This window comes from Pteronotus mesoamericanus, unplaced genomic scaffold (genome assembly GCF_021234165.1).
Source record: "Pteronotus mesoamericanus isolate MK-2021 breed Mesoamerican mustached bat unplaced genomic scaffold, CSHL_Meso_final contig_182, whole genome shotgun sequence".
In the NCBI taxonomy this organism is placed as follows: Eukaryota; Metazoa; Chordata; class Mammalia; order Chiroptera; family Mormoopidae; genus Pteronotus; species Pteronotus mesoamericanus.
The window spans coordinates 25,294,734-25,315,894 of record NW_026555078.1 but is presented as its reverse complement, the minus strand read 5'-3'; the positions used below and the strand labels follow the sequence as shown (position 1 = coordinate 25,315,894).

The 21,161-nt window shown below is 41.8% G+C and overlaps 1 protein-coding gene across 1 annotated transcript in view; it reads left to right on the top strand.

Moving 5' to 3' along the window:
* Positions 1-21,161, top strand: part of MTHFD1 (methylenetetrahydrofolate dehydrogenase, cyclohydrolase and formyltetrahydrofolate synthetase 1) — a 54,941-nt gene that overhangs the window by 19,679 nt on the left and 14,101 nt on the right. Inside the window, exons 4-21 of the mRNA XM_054567451.1 lie at positions 303-356; positions 1,273-1,409; positions 1,554-1,654; positions 3,511-3,647; positions 4,527-4,638; positions 9,253-9,380; positions 9,832-9,929; positions 10,104-10,277; positions 11,125-11,261; positions 12,781-12,827; positions 13,449-13,556; positions 13,698-13,772; positions 15,734-15,836; positions 17,704-17,780; positions 18,351-18,491; positions 19,998-20,066; positions 20,328-20,439; positions 20,539-20,678. Of these exons, the coding sequence (XP_054423426.1) occupies positions 303-356; positions 1,273-1,409; positions 1,554-1,654; positions 3,511-3,647; positions 4,527-4,638; positions 9,253-9,380; positions 9,832-9,929; positions 10,104-10,277; positions 11,125-11,261; positions 12,781-12,827; positions 13,449-13,556; positions 13,698-13,772; positions 15,734-15,836; positions 17,704-17,780; positions 18,351-18,491; positions 19,998-20,066; positions 20,328-20,439; positions 20,539-20,678 (1,950 nt within the window). The remainder of the gene's footprint in view (positions 1-302; positions 357-1,272; positions 1,410-1,553; positions 1,655-3,510; positions 3,648-4,526; positions 4,639-9,252; positions 9,381-9,831; positions 9,930-10,103; positions 10,278-11,124; positions 11,262-12,780; positions 12,828-13,448; positions 13,557-13,697; positions 13,773-15,733; positions 15,837-17,703; positions 17,781-18,350; positions 18,492-19,997; positions 20,067-20,327; positions 20,440-20,538; positions 20,679-21,161) is intronic.

The window sequence follows — 21,161 nt, the reverse complement described above, 5'->3', positions numbered from 1 at the left end:
CGCAAGTCAGGACTGGGTGACTTAGAGCTTCAGCCCTTCAGGTCTGGTTTACCCTTGAATGTTTCTTCATCAATGATCTGCCTACTTCCCAAAGGGCAGGAATAGTGGATGTGAAATTGCTTGTGCAGTGCTGACAGTTAACAAGTAAATGATGAGTGGGTCAAAATGAGACTAACTCTTCAGAACGTAGGGTGAATGAGGCCTAACGCCGTGCGGTTTGTTTTAGTCATAGCTATGAAAGAAATGGGCCCATGTTGCAAGTTCTCTTGCCAAACACCTGTTTTAAATGTTCATTTTTACAGATTGGGATCAAAGCCACTCACATTAAGTTACCAAGGACTGCCACAGAATCTGAGGTGAGCTTTTAGGAACTGAGTGTTAAGAGGGCAGCTGAAGGCCTTCCTCGCTGGTTTTTGACTTAATGGAACTTGAGGGATCGATACATTCAGCGTTCAAAAGACCTCCCAGCAATTCTTTCTTCACAGACTCTGCCTCCAGAAAGTCTTTGAAAATACCTACAGCGTAAATGGTGCGGCACTAGGGCATGAATGTTTGCTACACAAAGTGCGATTGCATCATCATTTGTTTCCAGATCACCTGCAATGTTTATTAAAAACTGATCCTTGGCCTATAGTTACAAACATCTTCAAAACCAAATGCGTGTTCCATTTTATGGCTAAAGCATAGGCAGAATAAACATCCATGATTAAAGTCAGAACTGTGTTTCTTATAGGTGGGGGCTTAACTGAAAGGGCAGGAGGGAGAAAGATCTTGCTGAGGTCATGGAAATGTTCTGTATCTGCACTGTCCAATAGAGTAGCCACTAGAGGTCATGGACATGTTCTATATCTGCACTGTCCAATAGAATAGCCACTAGCCCCTTGTCGCCATTTAATTAAAAGGAAATAAAATTTAAAATTCAGTTCCTCAGTTATATTGGCCATGTTTCAAGTATTCAGTAGCCACTATTGTACTGTAAGCTGTAAATTATAGAACATTTCTGTCATCACAGAAATCTTGATTTGGATGATGGTAACATGGGTATTACTGTTCAAGTTTTTAGTTCTTTGATGGATTTCTTACAAGACCCCTGAAGATTACATTCTGTGTTAAAGTAGAGTTGCTCTCAGGGTTCAAGGGGAAGTACATTCTGAGAGGACTACAGTTAGACTGTTGGAGGGAAATGGGACAACATTTTATTGACTTGGAAAGTTTTTCTCCACCCTTTTGATTTCTATGTGGCATACAAATTACATGTGATACTCATTTTAGGTGTTAAAGTACATTAAATCTTTGAATGAAGACCTCAGCATACATGGGTTCATAGTACAGCTGCCTTTAGACTCGGAGAATCCCATCAACACTGAAGCAGTGGTCAACGCTATTGCTCCAGAAAAGGACGTGGATGGGTGAGTGTGGCTTGACGCTCTAGGTCACATTTGTGATCCCAACTATAATTTGTTTCTATGCCAGGAACACACCATATTTGCTTCTAAAGAACAAAAACACCTAATTCACCTTTATCTCCCTCTTCATTGTTTTCACTGTTTTAGATTGACTCACATCAGTGCCGGAAAACTTGCTAGAGGTGACCTAAATGACTGTTTCATCCCTTGTACACCTAAAGGATGTTTGGAACTCATCAAAGGGACAGGTAAAAACAGAAACCGAAAACAAAGCACCATTTCTTAGAGCCTGATCTTGACGTGTGGAGGTACAGAGGATGCACGTTGTGGGACCTATGTAAATGGACTTGATTGGCACAAGGACCTGTCTGCTAGGGGCTTTACCTACATTCTCACTTAATTTTCACAACAGGCCTATGAAACAGTACTGTAATTGTTCAAACGCTGAGAAAACAGGCTCAGAAAGATTGAGTAATTTGTCCAAGAAGCAGCAGAGCCAAGAAAATTTTTTTGTGTAAAAAAATAACCTATATGGTAGTAAGAATTGAGATAGTATATAAGGGTACAGAGTGAAATGGACCCCCTCTTGCAGTGGGCACCTAGAAGTCCTGTGGAAACAGGACTGCACTGTCCAATAGAATAGCCACTAGCCCTGTGTTTCCACAGGACTTCTAGGACTAGACAGATGGCTGAAAACAGTCTCTTAAAAATCAATTGGCTGTATTACCTTATTACCTAGTCAGCATCTTGGTATTTTAATGTCGTCACAAATGCTTTTAGAAGAGTGTTTTGTTTGGTGTTTTTTTTTTAAACAAGGAAGTGTGTCCTCTTTAGAGGAAGTGGATCAGAAGTTTCAAGTGGAAAGTGTTGGCCAATGCAAGAGAAAATTTTCTGTGGTTGCCGAGAAAAGGTCAAGCTACAAGCCTTGGGACAGCTATTACAGTTCAGTCCCTTAACTAAATTGATATTCTACAGCATATTTAACATTTTGCTACAACCTGATAAAAACAATGAGCCTCAGCAGCTGCAGGCTTCCCACTTCCTTTTACTGATAGCGATGCTGCCATTTGCCCTACTGCAGCTTGAAGTCCTTTGCTGAATTCTAGAGTATAGTAAGGTACCTTTTCAACACTTTAGACTTACAGAGCTTTGCTTCTAGATGTTTATGATGTTAGCATTATGTAGACACTTATCTTTTTTAGATAAAATTAATGTTTTGTAAGAAGTAGCAATTTAAGTACCAACTGCCTTAAGCAAGAGTCCACTTCAGCCACGACTAGGGAGAAGGGCTGAGGCAGAACCCTTAAGATTTTTTTCTGCTTTTTTCTAGCTCATTCTCATACTCCACGTGGTGGCCCCAAGCAGCTCCAGCCTTGTTCCATCCTTGTGCCTAACAGTCCTGGGATTGGATCTCACTGGCCGGGATGAAATATGATCACTTGTCTGCTATTGGGTGCCCACTCAAACCATCTCTTTAAGCAGAGTATGTCCGTCATGAAAGGACATTGGTATAGTGCCACCAGAATGAATGCCGAGTAGGCAAAAAGAAAGCTTTCTACCACAGTTAAAATTCCCCTTTATCGCTTCCCAACAAGTGACCCTATGGTCAGGCCCAAAGCCAGAAGAGAAATTTAGGAGAGGAACTGCATAGATAAAACTTAACAGAGTTGGAAAGAATCACCAATACTAACCTAATTCCCCTTACCCCATTACATGCCCCTTACTTGCCATAGCTGTTTTTCCCATGTAATTTAATCTGAAGTCCTCTTCCATATGGCTGTTTATCAGCTGTTGTGTCAGGATTTCTTTTTTCTTTGAGTGTAGGTTTTCTTCCCGCTCTCCTGTCACTGACTCATTGGATCTTGGCTTAGGCTGCTCTTAGCAGCCCACAGTAAGAAGGACACGTGTACAAGGACCAATTTGTAGCTAAAACCCTAGATTGAGAATATTATTTCCTAAGAAAGGGTATTTTTAGGAACGCTTCTTTTTGATGCTCAGCATATGTTTTTGTGCACTTGTTCCGAATTGTCCCACTTAGGTGGCATGTGAAAGAAGGCAGCTTCCCCGTCCCCAGTTTTCTGATGCGCACTGGCTTTTCTTTCAGGGGTACAGATTGCTGGGAGGCACGCTGTGGTGGTCGGGCGCAGTAAGATAGTCGGTGCCCCCATGCATGACTTGCTTCTGTGGAACCATGCCACAGTGACTACCTGCCACTCCAAGACTGCCAACCTGGACGAGGAGGTAGGGAGTCCACGGCGGAGTAGAAGATGATCTGTGTGTGCGCATGCGCATGCCTTTGTGTGGTGGGGTTCTTATTTAATGGAAATAGCAAACATTTAAGCGCCAGAAACTCCTATGCACTTTACCTCATTATCTCATTTAACCCCTGTAACAGTTCTATGGTTCTTGTTTCATTTTACAAGATGAAGAAACAAATCACATTAAGAAACTTGTCCGAGGTTATACAGATTTTGTTCTGACTATATTCTTTCTACACCAGTCCCCCATATGATAGGTAGGGATTAGCAGAATAAGAACTGGGATTGGCCCCTGGCAGCCAGATCCCAAATTGATAACAATGGTGACCTCAAATAAAGGTGCCCCAGTGGCGGATGTGGACAGAGGTCCTACAACATCTGTTGCAGCTTGTTCTTGGCTAAGCCCAGGGATTCTCATACATACACATCCCTGCTGACAGTGCAGCTTGTTAAATGTGGAGAGAGAGCAGGAGAGAGGCCCAGCACCTTCTCTTGTAATCGTCCCCAAGCAATGCTCCGCGGAAGGTGGTGGTTCCCACATTCCATAGGAGAGGGAGCCATCTCTGGATGTTTTGTCATTCAGGGACGTCATCTCCCTAGGCCTGCGGCTCCAAGCCCGTGCCCCTTCCTGTCCTACAGGTTCTCATCGTGTTCCCCATTTGGTAAAACACCTTGTGAAGGGGGAGCTTTTCGGCACATACAGGAGTGAGGGTAGCATATAAAGAGCTGTCAGTGAGTGGCCTGCAGAAAATAGCTGATGACAGTGAAAAGTTCATACAGGGATGAAAGGGATGTCCTTTCCACTTTTAGATGTTTTTTGTGTCACTGTTTAGTTTCTGAAGTCAGAATCCTGTTCCCGTAGGTAAGTAAAGGTGACATCCTGGTGGTTGCAACAGGTCAGCCTGAGATGGTGAAGGGGGAATGGATCAAACCTGGGGCCATCGTCATCGACTGTGGGATCAATTATGTCCCAGGTGAGTGTCGCTGGAGGAGGAAGGTGGTTTCTGGCGGAGGGCTGAGCGGAGGACGATGTCTAGGCCGTCAGATGAAACCTAAGTGAGAACCCCTTGTCCTGCTTTAGGCGCCAAGTGCTCAGGTTCCCTGTGATGGGCCTGCCCGTGGGTGCTTGCAGTTAGGAGGCAGCATAGTCACCGCTGTGCTGTCCGGCTCCCAAGATGACTTTGTCCAGGGAGATGGCAGAAGCGGGGCAAGAGGGAGGCCTCACTCTGTCTTTATGTACAGATTACCCCTTATTTTAACAAAGGATGGGTGGGTTTAAAATACAGTGTCATCTTTGCAAAGTGCTGTGAGACTTCAGGAGAGGGGCCTCATTCTGCCAAGAGCCCTCTAGAGGTCTTCACAAAGAATGCATTTGACCTGCTATTTTTCTAGGCGGAGAGGACCAAGCCAGCTTTCGGGCCATGTCCGTGGCTGTCCTTGGCATCCTGCACCCTCGTTCATGCCTCATTCCCGTTTTCGTTTATGAAATCACCTTTCTGCCTTCCCACGGGTCTAGGACCTTTTAGTTTCCCTCCCAATTATTCCCTCTATTGGATTTATTTTTAAATATTAGGATTTTCCCTCTCTTGTGTAATCAGTGTCACCAGTGAGTGTAACCCTCTCAGCTGGGTGGACTCCTGTGAATTTCTCACTGGTCTGACTCCCACTTGGATCTGTCTGTATGCCTTTGGCATGTTCACATTGACACGGGCCCGTGAACTCCCTCCTCCCATGTTACTTGTCAGATTCCTTAGCCCTGTACTAGTTTTAGCCACCTCTGCGGCCCTTTTTCTCACGTGTACTTTATGAATGAATACCTGTCTTAAACTGTCGTAAACGGACCACGTGCCTTCCCACACATGCCTGATTTGTCCTTTGCAGCCTCTACGCCTGCATCTTTAGCGGAGGAGGCTCTTATTTCTTCATGAAGTTTTCAGACATAAGTTTGGAAGGACAGGACAGTGAATAGTGGTATACACACCTCACAGATTTGAGAAGGAACCATCTTTAATTGAGGGACTGTCTCTCTGCATCAGGCGCCACCCCAAGCCTTGGGCTACACAAAATTGCGTTTCTTCAGCTGTGATCTTCACTTTCAACCACTTCCTCCCCACCTCCTCTCTGTCCGAAATGTCCCTTCTTCCTTCCAAACCTTGTCTAATTCCCCCTCAACAGGGGATGATCTCTCCTTTTTAAAATCCCCTCCCTCCTTCCATCCCATCCCATAGAACTTGTGTTTCTTGCGTCATGTGTGCCTCATACTTGGTGTCCTGTGCTCCCCTCCACTAGTTCATCAGCCTCGGGGCGGTGGTCTCTGTGGTGCCATGTCCAGCGCAGGCCTCCTTACTGCTTGCATTCGTGTCTGTTCAGTTGTTGAAAGGAGTTACAGCAAGAATAATCTCTTCTAACCCTTCCCATTTTATGTTTGAAATACAGACACTAAGCTGCCAGGAATATTAGTCACTGTCAAGCCTTCACTGTTTTTAACCTGCCGCCCACTCTCCCTACCATGCTTTTAAGACAGTAGCGCATAATTGAGCGCTCATTTTTTTTTTTTTTTGTAGTGTAATTATCTAATGGGTGATTAAAAAAAAGTGCTCACCTACAACTCCTCACTTTTGAGTACTTGGAATATGACATTCAAGCGCATTCTGTTTAAAACCTTACATCTTCTGTAAAATATTTCTGCTTTGGGCATTTTTTTTTTTTTTTTAGACCAGATTTGAGAGAGATGAGGAGACGCTTGGGTGGGGCTGTTAAGTCTTGCAGACATGTATGAAATGTTGGCTTAGACATGAAACTTACCATCCTGTTCACATTTATTCCTCATGGAGATGGTAAAATGTGAGGAAGACCAATGTACTATCTTCCTTCCTGGTCAGCTGTATTTTTACTGATCCTGGGCATACAAGTGAATAAATATCAATAAGGCTAGATTTTGTTTTTCCTCCAGAGTGGCAGAATCATTGAGTTGTAGACTGTGGGTGGGCTAGAGGACCTAAAGCCCCTTCTCCTTCTGGAAGGAACATGTTCCACAGCCGGGCCACTTCTTGGTTCACATTTTAGTTATTTATATCATTTGCATGGTCCACTCAGGGAAAACATTATAAGTCACTTGCCAAAAAAGAGAATGAATTAAAGTGTGTACTTTTTTGTCCCAAAAAAAGGAGTATTTTTTAAAGTTTGAAGTGCAGAGCAGAAAGAATTGACCAGAGAAGCATGTCACAGTGTTCTTCCTGCTTGGTTTACTAAAGATAATTTGAGAAGGGCTAGATTAATAGTAAGTTTTATTTGGAGGTGTTACAAAAAGAGGGAATAGGTTCCCCACCGTATTCTAACCTAATCTCAACCTATCCAGCACAGTGGCCCCTTTACTGGGTTCTGTTATTAGGGGTCCCCAAATTAAATGCGAAGGAGTCACGTCTCAGCTGGATCTTCAGTTGAATTTTGTACCTATAATTCCCAATGAAAGAGCAATTCTAGGCCTGGGGTATTTAACCAAGATGTTTGTCGGTTACTAAAGCCATATACATACTTAGATTGAGAAGTGGTCGCTTTTTCCACTGACCACATCATACTTTCCACGAAACACTGTACATCCATCAGAGAGTCAACCCTGACGGCGTTTGGTGAAGTAGCAAAACTGAGCTCATCCAGTGCCGCGTTTAGTTGTGCAGTAAATTGCTATGTCTCCTACACATTGAGAAACATGGAGAAAGTGACTAACATTAATAAATAGAAAGAGGTTCCAGGAGTATTTGAAGCTAACTCCAGCATTAGGTTATTAAAACCTGTACAAAGGACAAACCCTTAGCAGTATTTTCCTTGACTTTTTGAAACGACTTTAGTGGTTATGAGAGTAAATGTTCTGCCAGAGCTGCCGCTTTATAAGCTTCCAGAAACCTGAAAACTATCGGAGGAGTTTTTGTTTGTCAGCTCCTTATAGTACATATAGAAAATATTTTATTTATCTACAGTGGGAAGAGAAACTTATATTTGGAGAATGCTTTTTCAGTTTTAAGAATATGCACATCTTTCTCACTTGAGTCTCTGCACGCTTGTGAAATACGTAGTATTGATCTATCTTTGCATCGCTGGACGTCTGATCTGAAAGGAGCTCACAGGGCCTGAGGACTAGCAGTTAGTAGAAGAGCTGATCCTACGGCCTAAGTCTCTTAATTCTGGCCTTTTGGCTACAGCAAGCCCTCAGTTAACATTAACGGTACGTTCTTAGAAACTAATTTTAAGTGAAACCAGTTTTACTGTAGGCTAATTGATATAAGCAAGAATTAAGTTTTTATGGCATGTTGCTGGCCACAGAAAGCATCACCAAACCTCTCAATAAAGACTGATGCGCTTTTAATATTAGACATCGAAATAAATGTGAGCTATATGTACATTTAAGAAAGGGGAATAAAAGCAAGTAAGATCATTTGCCACCCCGCTTCTTCCAGCTCAGGGTCACAGGTGGCTGGAGCCTAGTCCTATAGCTCGGGGAGCAAGGAGAGAAGCACCCCTGGGCAGGGCCCCTTCTGTCCCAGGACACATCACGCCCACCCACACCCGCACCCCCTGCGGGATGATTTAGACATGCCCGTTCACCTCATGTGCACACCTTCGGGATGTGGGAGGGAACCAGAGAGAATCCACACAGACAGAGGGAGAATATGCAAACCCACACAAACAGTGGCCCCAGCAAGGAATCAGGTATATTTCTCATCTATGCTACAACAAAACGACATTGAATGAAATTATTTGGGGACCTGCTGTACTCTGATTCACCTTCTCTTAGCTGTGGTGATCTGATCAAAGAGGGGATGGTGAAATGTCTGAGGTCCTCTGAGATCCTGCCTTGGAAGCCTTAGGGCTGCCAGGTCTAGCCCCCTCTTCCAGCCCCTCCTGGAACTGCTCTGAAGCCAAGGGGAGATGTTTTTTGTGTGAGTGAGCAATGATGCATCACTGGGTTTTGTTCCTTTGAATAGCTATTCTTTACTGGTAAGAATTGTAGTTATTCTTGTGTCTTTTTTAGGGAAGTGTAATTATATTCTTTGCCTTGCACATACATTTAAGTAGCTGCTCCTCTTTGGAATTGGATGTTGAATTGTTCCTCCATCTCAGGCATGGAGCTTAGAAAATGCTGGCAGTTGCTGTAGAAACGGTATCTGGCAGCTGTGACATAGTTGAATCTTTGTGCACCCAAAAAATTCCTTTGTAGGCCTCAGCAAATTAACATTTTAAAAGGAGCTCATTATAAATTGGGTATTTGGTTTTAAAGAGTAAAAAAGAGTTGGCATTTTATTTGCCACCTGACAGAGTACAAAAGGATTCTTCTGGTTGTGAAAAACCATTTAAAATAAGCACCTTGTGAATTTTTGCAGGTAAGATCACTTTATCCCTAGGAAATAGCAAACACCTGTCATCCCATAGCTTTTAAGTTAAATAGGCACTTGAGCCAGATGGGGGGCTACCCACCCTAAATTTTACTTAGTTTTTGGAACGAGCGGTTGTAGTTAATCCCTTAAATTAGAAATAAAACCAGGATTACAATTCTGAGACTTTGCTTTGATTTTTCTCCCCGCCTTGACCAGACAACACTAAACCGAATGGGAAGAAACTTGTGGGCGACGTGGCGTACAGGGAGGCCAGGGAGAGGGCGGGCTTCATCACCCCTGTGCCTGGTGGCGTTGGGCCCATGACGGTGGCAATGCTAATGCAGGTGCGTTTGAATAAAAGTTTCTTCTTAGTTCTAGGAAACTGATAGAATTCAGGTTACTGCTTTTCTCCCCAAGTAGAAATGTCATAAAACCTGCTCAGAAGCTAAGTAAGGATATGAATCTGTTGAAGAAAAAAGTAGTGGAAGAATGGAGAAATAGAATCTGTCATGTTAGCAGAGGAAAGTAGGGAAGGCATGATTCTAGTTTACTCTGGAATACAGCTTCAGGAAAAGAAAAGTGCAAACACTTTTTAACTCACACTAGCTGATATGGGGAAAGGCAGGCAGCCCAGGATATGGTAGATGCCTATACACTCTTGCCTAAAATTGAAGCATGTTCATAGGTGGACCATAAAGCTGTTCGTTTTGTGATTGAACTTGAGTTACCCGGGATTAAGAAGTGAGGTGGAGGTTAAAATAATCACCTAAGTTCCATTTATATCATTTTGTTTAGAGCACAGTAGAGAGTGCAAAGCATTTCCTGGAGAAATTGAAGCCAGGAAAGTGGCCGATTCAGTATATCAAGCTTAACCTCAAGACACCTGTTCCTAGGTAAAAATAAAATGTTGTAAGTTTCAAACTTTGAGGGTGGTTGGTTTGTAGCCATGGCTATACATATACCCCTTCTGAAAGTACTGTCAGTGGCTGGTGGGGGGTCATTACTACGGTGGGATTAATTAATTCCATGAATAAAGATTGATTCATCTTTTCTGTATTTCTTTTAAGTGACATTGACGTATCACGATCCTGCAAGCCAAAGCCCATTGGTCACCTGGCTCAAGAAATCGGTCTGCTCTCTGAAGAGGTGGAACTGTATGGGGAAACAAAGGCCAAAGTTCTGCTGTCGGTGCTGAACCGCCTGAAGCAGCAACCCAATGGAAAATACGTGGTGGTGACTGGGTGTGGTTCTTACTCTTTTGCCGATAAAATCTTAATATTAATCTTGATGATTATTAGCAGGGCTTGCATTTGCACTTAGCATATATACATGGAGGTTCTTTTACTTTGTAGCATTTTCATAGGTATTTTTATCTGTTTTGATCCTTACAGCCACCCTGTGAGGTCAGAGTAGATTATAACCTTCAGAGATGAGAAAACTTGTCAAATTAATGGAAGAGCTGGACCCTAAAACCTGGTCCACATATGGAATTGCTTTTTTTTTTAAACCCCAGGTTCATTAATTCATTAGCTCTATTGAGCTTTTCTTTTTTTTTAAGATTTTATTTGTCTATTTTTAGAGGGAGAGGAAGGGAGGGAGAAAGAGGGAGAGAAATGTGAGAGAAACATCAGTCGGCTGCCTCTCTGCACGTGCCCTGACCAGGGCCAAACCTGCGACCTAGGCATGTGCCCTGGCGGAGAATTGAACCAGCAACCTTTTGCTTTGCTGGATGACATCCGATCAACTGAGCTACACCGGTCAGGGCAAGCATTCATTTTTATTGCTTGGCTGACATGTAGAAAAGCTAGTTTTTGAGACTAAATAGAGAAATTGAAATCCTAGCAGTGTCTCTACAAGGTAAAGTATATTTGCCCCTTACAGTGAGAAGAGCAGAAGCACAGCAGTGCTTGTGAATTTAAAATTGGGAGGAAATTTCAACCAAGACTCCTAAGATCCTTTTCAGGTCTTTTGTCTTTCTTATTATTCAGATTAAGAATCATCCTCTAGGACCTGTTAGGTCTGACTTAGTGATTCACATCAATTTAATTCCCCTGAGTGTAATTTTCCTCTTTTGCTTTCATCTTGAAGGATAACTCCAACCCCCCTGGGAGAAGGGAAGAGCACGACCACCATCGGGCTGGTGCAAGCCCTGGGTGCCCACCTCCAGCAGAACGTCTTTGCGTGTGTGCGGCAGCCTTCGCAGGGTCCCACCTTTGGAATAAAAGGTAGCGCTGGGACTGGACCTCGGGGGGGCCAGAGTGCACCTGCCTCTCCTCAGGCTTCCCTGGCCCTCTCGACCCATGAATGCTTATGGGGTCTTCAGCCTATTCAGACACGAGGAATGTCTCCCTCACACCCACCCTGTCGTGGTGCTTCTGGTGAAGGCTTTCACTGGATCGCCCCAGCTCCTGCTGTCACTCCCTGACACTGCACAGGAATTCCTGTGATGGGGACTCTGTGGGCAGATGTACTTTTATATGACTAATGGTCAACTGTCACAGTAACAAAGGTACTCATAGCTACCAATCACCGTGCTGACTTTCTAGAGACATGGGCAAACCCTGCAGATATTTTGCCCTGTGGGAATAAGGAAAGCCTGCCCTTATTGAGTATGTGCATTATGCCAAGTTTTGTGCTAAGCAGTTTATGCATATTATTTTATTTTCTAATATAAGATAGTATCTCCATTTTACAATAGCAGCAACTGGGACTTCAGAGACAACTAGGTCAGAAGCACTATTCTTCAGTACCAGAGTGGGCCCCCATGTTTGTTTCAAGCTCTAAGGCAGTACCATCGACACAGTTTTATCTTGTGCATAAAAATACAATGTCAGTCACTGAACTTCACCTTAAGTTTTTGATAGCTACCGTTCTGCAAACACGTTCTTTTAATTAAAATTATTTTTTATTAATTATAATAGGTTCTTAGAGTTAGCTTTCTCATTTGCTTTGTGGTAGGGTATCGCATATTCTGCATATTCTAATGATTACTACAAATGTTAACTCAGGCACACCTTTGCTCTTCTGCCTATTGTTTTTTGATCTGTTTCATAAATATGCTTAGTTCTGCTTTTGAGCTTAAATCCCTTTCAGTGTCAGAATCAACCTTTTCCTTTGTTCTGCTTGTTGAACCCAATATTCTTTTCTTCGTATCACAAGTTACCCCATCTTTTCATTGCGTGGTCTCTGCCTCACCAAAAAAACCCAAGAAAAAAACAACCGATATCTCCAAACCCTGGATTTTTTTTTTTTTTTATTGGCCTTTGGTGAATAATCCAAATACGCCAGCAAAAATCTAGCAGTTAATATTTTCTCTAACATATGTCTCCTATTTAGGAAGAATCGCAGTCTCCATGTTGTTTGGTGTATGTATTTTAAATATTGCTTTATAAAAAATGCCAGAGTAGTGTTTATGAGGGTGGAAAATTGAACAGGTTTGCCTTTATGTAACTGTAGTCTGGGTCTTTTAACAGATGTTAGGCATCACAGGAAACCTGTTTCTAAAGATACTGAGTAGGTATGTGTATGTTCATGGTTTGTCGGTTAGACTTAGATTTCAATTAAGAGACTATTCAGCACAAGAAATCAGGTGTTTTTAGCTTGGTAGAAAAAAATTAAAAACACTTTTTAAATGTTTGTAAGAAGTAAATAAATAATACACATAGCAATTACAAAAATCGATTTGATTTCCTCTTTGTGGAGAAACATGCTTAACATATGCCTCACCCTTGACCTGTCCTCTAGGTGGCGCTGCAGGTGGTGGCTACTCTCAGGTCATTCCTATGGAAGAGGTAAAGTGCCCCAGGATTTGGTTGAATCAGACCCTTTATTATAGTTTTTCCTCCCTGAAATTAATCTTTATTGTAGAGGTCTTAGTGGACAAATGACTTGTTTTCCAACAGAAGCGACACTTAAGGGAAAAACATCTTAATTTGCGAAGTTCTGAGACAGCTTAGTTTTTTGATATAAAAAGGACTTCAATCTCATTTTCAGGGGAAAATTAATAATTTTAAGAAAGTGATCAAATGAAGCATGAAATTGGGAAGAACCAACATTGAGTAAATTCAGAGTAATAACTGAAGAAATGTGAGCAATGCATAGGCATAGAGTTGGGTTGCTCCACTGTGCTCCTTGCTCGCTGTTTAAAGGGCATTAGTGTGTCCTCAGTAACCCGGTGCTGCTGTTGGTCCCAGTGGTATGGTGTTTGTGGTGACTGGACTGTCACTTAGGGAAAACCACCATTTCTTCTGAAGACAGTAGTTTATGTTTCCAAGGCCTGCCTGTGCTGGGTGTTTGCCCACTGGCTGTGCTGCCATCATTTGTCCATTGACCTTAACTTAGGGATGGGTTTGGTTGCAGTGGGTTGACTGTTGTAAAGTTATAGGACTGACGTGTCTTCTGCTCTTCTGTAGTTTAATCTGCACCTTACTGGTGACATCCATGCCATCACTGCAGCTAATAACCTCGTGGCCGCCGCCATTGATGCCCGGATATTCCATGAACTAACCCAGACTGATAAGGTGTGGCGCTGAGGCCCCGTGGGCACTTTGGAAAGGGTTCAAACCTCTGAATTAATGTTGGTCCCGTGGGTGCTGCTGGTGCAGGTAGCAAAGCAGAGGGGTTCCTTTCATTGAAAATTCCTTCTCCTTGTTTTCTTTAAGGCTCTCTTTAATCGTTTGGTACCATCAATAAATGGAGTGAGAAAGTTCTCTGATATCCAAATCCGAAGGTTACGGGTAAGCTTTTCCCTGTTAAATTTTGATATTGATATTTTATGAAATTGAGTAATTGATAAGAGGTAAAAATCTCCTTGGAGTAGCCTATTTTGGATAAAGTTACATCCATAACCATAGTATTAAGGTCATTATATACATAACAGAAATTGGTGGTAGAGGTTATTTCTCATTTACCTATAAATTATCATTGGTTAGCCTTGAAATAAAGCACTGGCCACTGGTCCTCAGCTGCAAAGACAGCACTTCCTCTGAAGCACGGACAGGAGTCAGGATGTCATCGTGGCAGGAGAGCAGCTTTTGAAGTTTCAGTCTCTGCTCTTCCCAGCACTGGCACCTTAAGCAAGAATGGTTACTTCCATATCTACCTTGAGTTTCTATAAAAAACATATAGTCATTAAATATATACTATACCAATTACATAGCCAGAAATCTCACTTCTAGGTATTTGTCCAAGAGAAATGCGAACTTGTAATCATACAAAAACCTGAATGTTTTTAGTGGGTCTATTAATAATCCTCCAATCTTGATTCTGTAAATCAAGAAACAACCCAAAGGTCCTTCTTCAGTGGATGAATGGATAAGCAAACTGGGACATCCATAAAATAAAAAGGAATGAACAACACTTGTGTGTATATCAACAACAGTTAATCTCATTCTATTTTTAGTTTTTACAACTTGATATTTTGATATTATAAGAATAATACATGGAGCTCCCTTTACCCAAATGCATCGTTTACATTTTGCTCTACTTGCTTTACAATTCTGTCACTGTTTAGGTATATGCATTTTTTTTCTAGACTTGAGGAAAAATGGCTTTTATACAGTGTGATATTCCTTAGCTTATTTTGTTTTTATATCCCTTCCCCCAATCCTATGCATTAGGTAAGGCAACTATTACTCCAATTTATAAAAGAGCTGTGTTCTGTGAAGCAGCAAAGCACCAGGAAAAGAACCAGGAACTTCTAATCTTGCCTTTGTTGATGGAACTTGCTGTCAGATATGGGGAGGTGCTGGACTGAATATTTAAATGATCCTTGGAAAAGCTCTAGGATTTGAAATCCAGGAATTTGTCCAAGGCCACACTACCCCTCAACAGGTTGCACTTAGATCCTCAGTCTCCTGTCTCATGGGTCCCCAAGCATCCTCTGTGGCACAGTGTTAATTGCAGTCTGCCTCCCGGGTGCTCAGTCAAGTGTGGGTTGTCGTCAACAGATTTTTGTTTTTGTCTGTAAGCAATGTCCTGTATTAGGCATGCGAGGCTTTTGGACAAGCCAGTGTGCTCCAGCCCTGAAAACAAATCTGAGGTTTTAAAAAAGTCCTCAGAGCACAGGAACAGAGCTATGGAAAGAGAAGGGCTTGCTGGAGCCCAATCAGACCTACCGGGAATTAGAAGAAAAGGAGATTACATTTTATAAGCATTTTCTATTTCAGGGTGTGACCCATGAACACACTGTAATTAAAGAAAATTGCCAAGTTCTGTGAGGAGGAAGAGACAAACCCTTTTTGCGCCTTTTGAAACAGTAAGAGGGCTGTGAAAGGGAAGTGCTACATAAAAAACATGTTCATGTAATTTACATTGATTTTTGTTGATTTATACTTATTTTTGCCCTTCCTAATATTGTATTTGAATTGGGCTTCTTAATTGTCTAATTAAATAGCTCTGCACCCTGCTTTTGTTTTCAGTGTGTTTGGGTTTGGTGAATTAGGTACAACACTTCTAGGTTTAGAGAAATACGTCTGATGCTCAGCTATAGGGACAGACATGTTACTAATCTTTGTACATGGGTGAGTAGGAAATAAAGATTTCATGAAAGGGATTGTAGTTTTCCCTTCTGAATTTAACATGGTTTCTGTTTTCTAGAGGGGGACACTCTGGAGATAGGGAATCAAACATTTTTAAAAATTTATTATGCTTTTTTTGTTTTGTCTTATTTTATATTTTAATTTTACTACTTTTTCAGAGACTAGGTATTGAGAAGACCGATCCTACCACACTGACAGATGAAGAGATAAACAGATTTGCTAGGTTGGATATTGATCCAGAAACCATAACCTGGCAAAGAGGTACAGAGCCCTGTACATGTCCCATGTGTTTTGGTTATACTGCACACCCCACAACCTCTGTAAGAGTTGTTAAAATGTGAGGTCTGTAAGCTGTGTATCAGTATTTTCATGGTTAAGACATGGCCGAGATGGTGGCTTACTCATATTCCTGGCCATCTCCATCAGTCTCTCTCCTTATTAGCTGCAATCAAACCTCCTTTTGTTGGGTTAGCTGGACATTTGCTGGCTATTCTCTGTTGATTGGAGTGAAGGTGGTTTCACAGAAGTTCATGCATACACCAAAAATAACATTTTGCAAGTTCTATTTTATGCAAAAAGTTTAAGTGTCATGAGGTAGAGAAATTATATTTAATCGCTTTTTGAATCATGTTGCCCTTTATTCTCAGAACTCTTGTCTGGAATAAGTGACTTGATTTTTCTTGTAGTTCTCTAGCTTGCCTACTCCTCTTTTTCTCATTTTATTAAACCCTCTTGTAACAAAGCAGGTAGCCTTCAAGTTTAAACACTTAGCAGTTTGGTGTGTGAGCTGCCTGGCTTCACTGCCATATGTTGCTTTTCTCTATGCAGCCAGCTCAGCTTAGAGTTTTATTTTGTACCAACAGTGCATCCGTCTATCCTGCATCACTGCTGAGAAGGAATTTTCATTGAGTCATGCAAAATGCAATTACCAGCCAATTTATTGACTGTATTTGTGATTTTTCATTTGCTCAATAAATGCTGCTGGCTAGTGGCATTTTTAAGATGACTCTCTTAAATATATAAAACCATACTGATACTTCTCTTCCTTTGCTTCAACAGCTTTTAGACAGATGGTATATTTTATGAAGAATAAGCTAAAGGTCTATTTTGAAAGTTTAGTATCTCATTCACTTTTCCTTTGCTTTAATTTCTAATTTATGCTTTTCAAGAAAGCAGAAGGAGACTAGGGGAAAAAATAGATCATACCCATTGACTGGCTATTTTATTCAGAGGAATTAGGTACTTGGAACTTGATACTATATTATTTGAAAAATAAGGGTAGGCTTCAACAACACCTAACATCCTTCACTTATCAAGTGGAGTGTGTTAGTGTCTCCCTCTGAGTGCTATACAAGACACTGCATTGGGTGTTTATTTGCCTTTATGGAAAATAATTTGGCATGTTTTCAAGTGTCTTAAGAATACCTCTCCTCTTTGACCCATTTAGAATGTAATTAGTGTATTGTTCATTTTATATTTTGTTATTGTTTGGCACTTCATACAAAAAGCAAAATTGGAAATACACTAAAATGTTAACAGTAATTAGTCCTGGGAAGTAGCAGTAACATTAGTTAGCTGGTTGACTTTTGCTATGTTTCTAAGGGTATAGAGTTGGATAGGTATTCTGTCATTGGAATGGAAATTATTTCTTCTTGGTGTGCTGAAGGAAAGAGAAGGTCTGTTACCCAGCATGCTTCGAAAGGCATTTGCCTGGCCCTGCGTTTTCATGGCTCTGTGTTTCTCAGGATGGTATAAGGTCAGTGAGTCATCCCACAGAACAACAGCACAAACATCTGCCTTTTGAAAAACTGCAGCATGCTGTTTTTCTTGAAAGATTGAATGGGCTTTAAAAGAGGTTCTATCTAGATTTCTAGCTGTTTGAATTCTCTAGACAGAATAAAACCAAGCCAGTCCAAATCTCTTTCTTTCAAAATAATTCCTGTACATTTATGATATGTGCACATCATTTCTTAATTTGAAGCCACAGTCTAGGCTTGCCATCAGTTTTGAAATCAAGTATTAATAGCCAGACATTAGGTTGGACTGGTTGCTTTAAAAATTGGCTGGTTCCTTAAACTTTATGTTCCTTTCACTAAACATTGTTCTATATCCTTTCTTTCTGCTGTAGTGTTGGATACCAATGATAGATTCCTGAGGAAGATCACAATTGGACAGGCTCCAACAGAGAAAGGGCACACACGGATGGTAACTACTTGTTCTTTTTTAAATAAATGAGTTCAGATGAACTAAATCCTTGCTCCTTCTGTCCTCCCCCCTCTCCTCCCATCTGACTGAGACTGCCAGGTGTTGTTCTGCCTTCTCCCTTTTAAAATGGAAGTGAGTAGGTGTGCGGTATTGAGCACTCCCGACAGCGTGTGCAGTAAATCCCATGTGTCACCTGTGTGTTTTTCCCTGAGCATTTTTTCCTGGAGGAGGAGAGCCCCAAGTGAATATCTCTGCACACAATTGCTTAAAATTGCTTCTTTTTTTGTGGCCATTTTGTGGTAGGACTCTTCAGTGTAAGAGCTTCCGGGTTTTCCCTTGTATGTTAGGGAAACCATAACTACAGGATTATAAGCTGCTTTTACAGGGGTTGTTGGTCCTACTAGAATATTTATCTTTAAAATTTGACTACTCAAGGTCTTTGAATAGTTAATTAACAAGTTATTTTAATTAAGTTCATTGTGTACTACTGTTATTTTATCCATTTCACTTTTGCGGTTCGCCCTCTGGTTTAACGAAGCTTTCCCTGTTGTGTTTTTTTCCTTCCAACAGGCCCAGTTTGATATCTCGGTGGCCAGTGAAATCATGGCTGTCCTGGCGCTCACCAGTTCCCTAGAAGACATGAGAGAGAGACTGAGCAAAATGGTGGTGGCGTCCAGCAAGAAAGGGGAGCCCATCAGTACAGAAGATCTGGTGGGTGCCCCAGCGCTATGGCCTGTGATGCACCTGTGTCCATTGTCCTAGGGTTTCTCAGCAGTTACTAATCACAAGAATTATGCTGCAGTTAACTAATAAATTTAATACGGTTTCATTGCTGACAGAGTAATTATGAAATGTATAAAATTTACTTCATAGTAATAGGTAGTATGCTCCAGTAACTGACCACAGGTTTCAGATGGTTCAAGCAGCATCTTCAACCTGTGAATATTCCCAAAAGTGGGTGTATGACTTCAATTTGCAGAGGACAGCAAGAGTCCGGGGGAGGCCTTCAGCAGCTGAGCTTGAAGTCACGCCCTGGCCTCTCCCCAGGACAGGCCTCCCCCGAGGACAGGCCTCCCTGCACAGAGGCCTCTAGTCATGAGGTTTGTTGGCCACCACCTTATCCATGCTAAAAACCACATTGGGAATAACTCATTATCTAGTTATCTGATGGTCCTACTAGGCTAGTTCTTCTGATTGATTTCTGAACTGTCTGCATGATAACATGAAGTTTGAAATGAGATGATCTTACAGATTAATTTTTTAAAGGTCTATTTGTGTTGATATACACCATAATGGTTGGCCTGTGATTAAGCAGGCAGGTATATCAGGTGAACTCAAAAAATGGGGAAAACGTTAATATCCTGTTTTCATAGTTATTATATGTAAAAAAGGGAAATTATTTTAAATGTTCACACCCAAAGCAGAAACTTAGAAACTTATTAAAATGGAATATTTCTGGCTCCTGACCAGTGTGGCTCAGTTGGCTGAGCGTCAGCCGTCAGAGCTCAGGGTCACTGGTTTGATTCCTGGTCAATAGCCCATGTCTGGGTTGCAGGTTCAGTCCCCGGTCAGGGCACGTACGTACAAGAGGCAACTGATCCATGTTTCTCTCTCATATCAATGTTTCTCTCCCTCTTTTTCTCCCTTACTTCCCCTTTCACTAAAAATAAATAAAATCTTTTTAAAAAGTCTAATATAACTGAGATCCATAGTTTTATCGTACTTTGTTACCAATTTGTTCAGCTCTGGTTGGAGAGCTTAGAAAAGGGACCTGTATTTAAAGTTGGTATTGAATTCCTAGGTAAATTTTTAGTTTCTGCTTTGGGAAACACGTGCTGACTTTGGTTTGCAGCCATTTCTGCCCAGACACCAAAGTTACAAATAATTCAGTACTCAAAGAACTAGTATTTCTGTGCTGTAAACTAGTCTGAAATGGATTGCCCTCATTCATGCTTGTTCCCAGAATTAAATGTTTTTCCAAAAATTACATATGAATGTCATTTTTATTCTAGCTGTTCTTTGTGCTTAAAATAACTGGTAACTTCAGAGTATATCCAGAAAAAATAAATAAATGAATAAACGAATGGTCTAGTTCAGGCGAAAGTACTGATTGGTCCAAGATGGCTAAAAAAGGAAGACCTAGGAGAGTTGAATTTTGGTTTTGAAAGGTTAGTTTTTTGCTGGTGGGTATTGACACGTCATGCCTCTGCCTTGCAGGGGGTGAGCGGTGCATTGACCGTCCTCATGAAGGATGCAATCAAGCCCAATCTCATGCAGACATTAGAGGTGAGCAGAGCGACTCCTGACTTTCTGGATCAGTTTTGTGTTCACACTTTCCTTGGCGAGTAAAGACCTTTTGTACTTGCTCATCTCTCTCTTCTTTCTTTCTCACAGTCGCAATTTGGGCATTACTGTCATAAAAGAGGCAGCTTCTTATTTAACCCTTTGGGATATCTTTTTTTTTTTTCCTGTGGAGTGCAGCTGACTGTGTGATCCCATTTTGAAGCAGGATTGGCAGATTCACTCATGCTGTCTTGATTTCCACAGGGCACTCCAGTGTTTGTTCATGCCGGACCGTTTGCTAACATCGCGCACGGGAATTCCTCTATCATTGCAGACCGGATTGCACTCAAACTTGTTGGCCCTGAAGGATTTGTAGGTGAGTGTTTTTGCACAGTCACTGAATAGATGGTATGTTTTTTAACATCAAGGGAGTTGAGATAGCATTTTTACAGTTGCTTTTCTCCTTAACTTACAGTGACTGAAGCAGGATTCGGAGCAGACATTGGAATGGAGAAATTTTTTAACATCAAATGCCGATATTCTGGTCTCCGCCCTCATGTGGTGGTGCTTGTTGCCACTGTCAGGGCTCTTAAGATGCACGGAGGCGGCCCCACGGTGAGGATCGGGAGTAGGAAGAGGCTGATTGTCAGGAATGTTCTGAAGGCTAAAGGGAAGCTGGGTGACTTGTACCTGTTTCTTCATTAAGTGGCTGTTATCCTCATTATTAATAGGGTGTCTTTGGCAAGGGACATTTAGAAAGCTCTTCTGTGAGCTACCTTTTCACACATAGGCACTACCAACTCTCGGCATTTTAAGAGGGCTGAAATTGGCTTCATGGCCCACTTTGCTGAGGAAAACATCTGATAATATCTAAACCCCACCGAGGACATGTGCTTGCTATACCCACAAAAAACTCCTTATGTTCAGACCGTTCTTGTAAAATCTCAGTCCCATTCTCCCTCTGAACAGTGACAGTGGCAGCCAGCCAACCAAACCATTGAGCTGAGACAGAGGTCAGTCCCTTCTGGAGAGGTGCATGCTGGGCAGGAGGGCCTCTGACATCCTGGAGTGGAAGGGAGGAGAGGGACAATGGTAGAG